At 41.9% G+C, this 6,939-nt stretch overlaps 1 protein-coding gene across 1 annotated transcript in view; it reads right to left on the bottom strand.

Moving 5' to 3' along the window:
• Positions 1-5,116, bottom strand: part of rpl23 (ribosomal protein L23) — a 7,618-nt gene extending 2,502 nt beyond the window's left edge. Inside the window, exons 1-4 of the mRNA XM_043674840.1 lie at positions 5,029-5,116; positions 3,792-3,875; positions 2,812-2,940; positions 1,132-1,245 (exon numbers count right to left, since the gene is read on the bottom strand). Of these exons, the coding sequence (XP_043530775.1) occupies positions 1,132-1,245; positions 2,812-2,940; positions 3,792-3,875; positions 5,029-5,041 (340 nt within the window). The 5' untranslated portion in view covers positions 5,042-5,116. The remainder of the gene's footprint in view (positions 1-1,131; positions 1,246-2,811; positions 2,941-3,791; positions 3,876-5,028) is intronic.
• Positions 5,117-6,939: the final 1,823 nt, after the last annotated feature.

Genomic DNA, 6,939 nt, shown 5'->3' on the forward strand with positions numbered 1-6,939 from the left:
CATGGACCTGACCAGGTAGTCACAGAGGGAACGGTCTTTGCGGAAAGAGATGGAGGGAAATATATCCCTGGTGGTGGGGTCTTTTTGGAGGTGGCGGAAATGTCGGCGGATGATTTGGTTTATGTGAAGGTTGGTAGGATGGAAGGTGAGCACCAAGGGTGTTCTGTCCTTGTTACGGTTGGAGGCATGGGGTCTGAGGGTGGAGGTGCGGGATGTGGACGAGATGCGTTGGAGGGCATCTTTAACCACGTGGGAAGGGAAACTGCAGTCTCTAAAGAAGGAGGCCATCTGGTATGTTCTGTGGTGGAACTCATACTCAAGGAATTCAGAAAGAGGAGAAGCAACCTCACTGAAATAAACAATAAGGACATAGAGGGTCATAGGAAAAAGGCAAGAAAGTAGAGTGAGAGATTTCAGATCTGCTGTAATCTTTTTGAGCCGACTCAATGGGCCAAATTCTATACCTACATATTCTGATCTCCAGCTGCAACAGGAACTAAACTGCGATACTGGTATTATTCTGAACCACTAACAAAACAGATCACCAACTCAGCTCAGCACTAGATGGTTTCAGATTTTGCTAAAAGATTTACATTAGAATTCAACAATCAACGACTGGTAAACAATTCAAGGGAGAGTGGCTTTTTTAAATCGTCAGGCTTCTTCAATTCATATTGAAACTAACGTCCAACAGCTGTATAAATCTGGAAAATCAAGATTAAATCACGACTTCCAGTTATCCAGGGCACAAGGCAATAGACAAGCATTCCAAACATTCAGTCACAACAGATACACTTTTGCCTCTTGAACCCAGAAAGAGCCTTCAGCTGCTAAAGTGACTGACTCCAAAGTTTTCAGGATTTGCCCTGGGAATGTCACACCACTACTTGAGATTGCACAGCACATGGCAGCTGCCACCTCACCCAAAAGCAATGCATTGCTCTGCCCTTCCGCGACAACTTGATAAGCCATGGAGAAGAGGCAAAGCAAGTGCTTTTAGGAAGGGAACTGGGTATTGTTCAATATACAACAGATGAGAATTCTAAATAATGGTAAAGAATAGAATGAATCACATGAATACAATAGTGAAATATTAAAAAGTAGATTATTTTCAACTCAGTCACCCTGTACCTTTCATTTCTCCTTTGTTATTTACAATCACCCCCGCATTGTCTTCAAAGTAGAGAAACACCCCGTCTTTTCTCCGGTACGCTTTCCGCTGCCGTATAACTACTGCTGGATGCACTGTACCATAAGTAAACAGAAAAGATGATCAATATTTGGAATCTCTTGGTTGCAATTTCACCCACTGTAGAGTTACGCAGCCACAAAATTCATCTTTGTGGTTAAACTGCAATGTTTGCTGTGTACTTGCTGAGGACAGCAACCCACTTAAATCCAGGCTCCTCTCCCCTTCAAGAATCAGATCTCATAATTTTGTTTCACCACGGATTGAGATTCTACAACACTGCAGCTGCAATCTCACCCAAAAGTAATGAGTTACTATTCCCGTCCCTGACAACTCACTGAGCCACAGAGTACAGACAAAGTAAGTGCTTTTAGGAGGGTGAACCAGTCAGTAACACAATGATGAAAATTCAAGGAGCAGACTGCTAGGCCTCTAAAGGGAGCAAATTATAGGTAACATGTACATTATCTAAAGTAGAAAATATTAGCCCAAGCACCATTTCAAGTTTGAAGTTTAGATAGTTTATAAATATTACACACAGACAAGCACAAGTCATCAGAAACTTCAGGTGAATGAGGACACACACTGTATTGTTTGGCATAAGAGTGAGTTATCTTAAAAAGCACTGAACAAATTTCACAACTTTTCTGTTGGACCAGGTAGTTCAGAAATTGAGTGAGTGGCAAGAGAACAATTTTCTGCACCAGTCAGCAAACACACAGATGAATACAAAGACTAAAACACAATTGTGTGTATGTTATGGATGCTGAAAAGATTACATTCAGAAGGCACAATACAAAATATACGGACTCACTGATAGATCTAAGTAAATCGGGCCATCGCACGTAAATATTATCCAATAATTCCATTATATGCTATCCTACATTGATGAGCGTCAGAAACTATTCAGAATGAAAAAGTAAAACATATCTGAAGTGCACGCACTGATTCTTCAAGTGACGCCAATGCATTGTTAGAGAAAAGCAATCCAAATGTCAGATCACAGGTACGTTATTAGTTTTGTTAGTCAGGTACCAGTTGTCATTCTAAATACAGGTGATATCCACACTACATTTTCACTGAATCTAAAAGAAACCAGATTCAGCTTTGACCTACTTAAATGCCAAGGTTCTCAACATAACCTCAACTAGTTATAAACTCCTATGTCATCCACATTATTTCTACTGGCACTTAAGAATAATCACAAGTATCTGTCATTGCTACCTACTCTTGCAATCGAACACTTTGCTCTTTGGTGTCAACAAATCTCTTGTTCACATTTAAGAATCAACAAAGGAAAAACTCATCTCCCAATTACTCTTTATCCAACTTTGACTCATGAGTCAAAGACACATACAAGATGAAAAAGGATGTATCTAAATGAACATTCCAATAAAATTCAGAATCAGGATTACTCCGAAGATATGAAGCCCTGAAGATTAAAATGTGATTTGATAAATAGAATAATGCTACATCCACAGGGCTGTACTTGAGAATTCCCCACTGCTGAAAATGGATTGTGTCAATGTCAGTGGACAATTTACAGAATCAAAGCCACACTTACAGACTGCAAGATCTTCCCTTTACCGTTCCAAATCACCAATTTCAAGGTGCTCACTCACCCTTTTTCCGGAGCTCTGGTTTGCCTTTCTTTACAGTTGCCATGACCATGTCACCAACACCAGCAGCTGGTAGTCTGTTCAAACGTCCCTTGATGCCTTTGACAGAGATTATGTACAGGTTCTTGGCCCCTAAAAGCACACAATCAGCAAAACAGGTAAAGCATCACCCTGCAATTAATATAAAAAAGGCTGCTGCCATATTTCAAAACACATACCCACATAGGTATAAAACCATTCAAAACTTGTCTCGAGAACACTCCAGAATAAAACGCACTCAATCTCATACAAAGATATTAAAACAAGATCTAAAATCCCAACGTGCTAAAATTTAGTGACCATTGTATTAACACAGCTGGACACAATTCTAGAGAAACTGAATTTCACTAGAACAGACCTTCACTTCTTTAGGCAGGTCATGAGTCAGCTGTACCATTCAATATTCTTCTATTCAATCTACCATCACTATGTCCACCACAAGTCTTCAGCACATTAAACAACATTACCCACAGCTCACCAGGACATTCAAGATCTACAACCCTTTCAATGAAAGCATTTCTTCTCATCTATATCCTAAATAACCAATCCCCACCATTTTGAGACAAACACCTTGAGATCAATTCCTCAAACCAGGGGAAATAACCATTTAAGACACACGCAAGCCTTTTAAAAAGGATATCATACATTTCAGCAATGATTTACTTATGTGACCAATAGGTCATTTGGCCCTTTGAGCCTGCTCCACCATTCAAAAACATGGCTGATCTGATTTTAACCTCATTTCTCATCACCTTCCATCAAAACTTGTATGAATATGCCTTGTCTCCATAATATTTCCCAATAGCAAACTCCCCATATCCCAGAAATCAGATTAGTGAATTTTTCCTGCATTTTCCCAAAGGTAATATCACTTTTCATAGGCAAGGGGGTCAAATGACAAATGCCTTGCCATACAGGGACCAAACAGACAAAAAGATTCTTACCTGTATTGTCAGCGCAGTTGATCACAGCTCCCACAGGAAGACCAAGGGAGATGCGAAATTTCGCTCCGGACGAACCACCACGTCCTACAACCGACGAAAATAAGCCATTTCAGTGACATGCAAGCAATCAAAAGCCACAGAATACATTTAGACTTGCAACTGCTGTTTACTTCCTACAGGCCATTCTATGATCTTTACACAGCAGTTCAGTACCAGATACACTTTACATTAACAAAGTAACCTTAAAATTTTCCAACATCGTCAGTAGAAGAAATACAAAGGGTTAGCTTAACCAACCTTGTATAATCACAGAAGAACTGCAGACCTTATAAATTTGAAATACGAATGGGTTGGTGCTGGGTAGATTCAGATCGGTCTGTGTGGAGTTTGTAAATTCTCCCGGTGTCTGCCTGTGTTTCCTCCCACAATCCAAAGATGTGCAGGTTAGGTGAATTGGTCACAAATTGCCCATAGTGTTCAGGGATGTGTAGGTTAGGTGCATCAGTCAGGGGTAAATATAGTTCAATAGGGGAGGGAAACGAGTCTGGGTGCATTATTCTTTGTATTGGGGCGGTATTGACTCGTTAGGCTGAAGGGTCTGTTTTCACATTATTGAAATTCTATGAATGTTGTCAGAGTTGCTAATTACTTCCAGAATTCTCTGTTTCCGGGGCAATAATTTATATTGCAGTCTAAGCAGAACTTTATAATAACAAAAAAAAGGTGGTACATAGAGCATAAGAACTAATCATTTTTACCGCCAGTGTTTTGCTTAAACGTCCCCACACACCAGCCTGATGTTCGAGCATTAGGAGAGCTCTCCTTAAGTGAAAGCGCCACAGAGCAGCTCACTGACAGGGCCTCGCTGCTGGAGCCAACAACATGGAGATGCAGCCTACACCCAGACTGCAGCCGCTCTTGGATTCACTCAGATAACCGATTTAAACCATTTTCAAGGTATTACAACCATTGTTAAACCAGTTTCAGGGTAGAGACAGAACTTTGCAATTCCATCTGCCTCCACGAACCGGGATAGATCCAACATGGCGGCCGCCACGGATACCAGAACAATACAAGGTTTATTATGTGATAAAAGTCCGCTTCTTTTTACTAATAGTCATACCAAACAATAGCTAAGACACTAGTGCTAATGATCCGAATATAAAAAAACATGGGTGCCGGTGATATGCGACACGGATGGCAGCGGATTCTGTTCAGAGTCCCTCTCGCCGCTTACCTCTCTTAGACATTGTGATTCAGGGAAAGAGAGACCCAGCCCCGTGGAATCATGGGATATATCGCCAACACACGCAACATGTTATGACACGATGACGTATTTACGCGGTACGGACACCACGTGATATCACATCATGTGACAAAACATGTGCGATGCGGAAGCATTCATGTGTAGATATTGGACTGTGGTGGACACGGTTAAAAATCATATAACACCAGCTTATAGTCCAACAGGTTTATTTGGAATCACTAGCTTTCGTAGCGCTGCTCCTTTATCAGGTGGTTGTGGAGCAGAATCATAAGACACAGACTTTATAGCAACAGGATTGCAGTGACTTGGAATGTAATATTAAACAAATTTAGCTTAAGTCTTTCATCTTTTAGAATGATCATGTTAGCTTTGGTTCTTTCATATGTAAATCCCAAAACTTTTTTAAAGGTACATTCTCAAGATAGCTTTTAACAATAGGTTATAGTCCAAGAGGTTTAATTGGAAGCACGCTAGCTTTTGGAGTGCTGCGTCTTCATCAGGTGGTTGTGAAGGACACAATTGTAAGGCACAGAATTTATAGCAAAAGTTTACAGTGTAATGTAACTGAAATTATACATTGAAAAATACCTTGATTGTCTGCCCCACCACCAAAATGGACCTGTTGGTTCTTGCAGCAGACACGGAGGAGTTCATCAGATGAATGACACTCCGGGAATTCTTTCAAGGTGCTAGCAGTGATCCCAATGAGCCCACTGATGAGCTGGAACAGTCATCACACGGATCTGTAGAGGAGTGACCAAAGAAGGTATCAACTTGGACCGCACCCGAGGGCCGTTGCCCTGGGTTTGACATGTATGTTCAAACCATCAGGAAATATGTAAATGCCAGATTCATCAGCCGTACCCACAAGGTAGAGCAAAACATCACCCGTTCACAACGCAGTGCCATTCAGGCTCTCAAAACCAATCACAACATTGTCATCAAACCAGCAGATAAAGGAGGAGCCATTGTCATTCAGAATAGAACAGATTACTGCAAGGAACTGTACCGACAACTGAACAACCAGGAACGCTACAGGCAACTACCAGCTGATCCGACCAAAGAACATACCCGTGAATTAAACACATTGATCATTGATGACATTTTCTTCCTCTGGACACATGGCAAGGAGTCACTGATAAAACTACACAGTGATATCAACAAGTTTGATCCCATCGTCAGATTCACCATGGACTACTCTCGACTATCTGTCTCATTCTTGGACACATGTATCTCTATCAAGGATGGACACCTCAGCACCACACTCTACCGTGAACCCACAGACAACCTCACAATGCTACACTTCTTCAGCTTCCACCCAAAACATATTAAAACAACCATCCCCTATGGACAAGCCCGACATGTACACCAGATCTGCTCAGATGAGGAGAAACGTGAAGGGCATCCGGAAGTACTCAGAGATGCCCTCATAAGAACAGGGTATGGTGCTCAACTCATCGACCGCCAGTTCCAACGTGCCACAGCAAGGACCTCCTCAGGAGACAGACACATGCTGCAACCCTTCATTGTTCAGTACTTCCCAGGAGCTGAAAAACTATGCCACGTTCTTCGTGACTTGCAACACATTATCAATGAGGATGAGCAACTCGCCAAGACCTTCCCCACACCTCCACTGCTTGTCTTTAAACAAGCCAAACCTCAAACTGATAATTGTTCATAGCAAGCTGCCCGGCTTTCAGGACAACTCCATACAACCCTGTCGTGGTAGGCGCTGCAAGACGTGTCAGATTGTGGACATGGATACGTGGGGACACCTCCCACCTTGTACGTGGCAGGTACTCGTGTCTCAGCCAACATTGTCTATCTTATACACTGCAGGCAAGGATGCCCTGAGGCATGGTTCATTGGGGAAACCGAGCA

This window comes from Chiloscyllium plagiosum, chromosome 33, assembly GCF_004010195.1.
Source record: "Chiloscyllium plagiosum isolate BGI_BamShark_2017 chromosome 33, ASM401019v2, whole genome shotgun sequence".
Lineage (NCBI taxonomy): Eukaryota > Metazoa > Chordata > Chondrichthyes > Orectolobiformes > Hemiscylliidae > Chiloscyllium > Chiloscyllium plagiosum.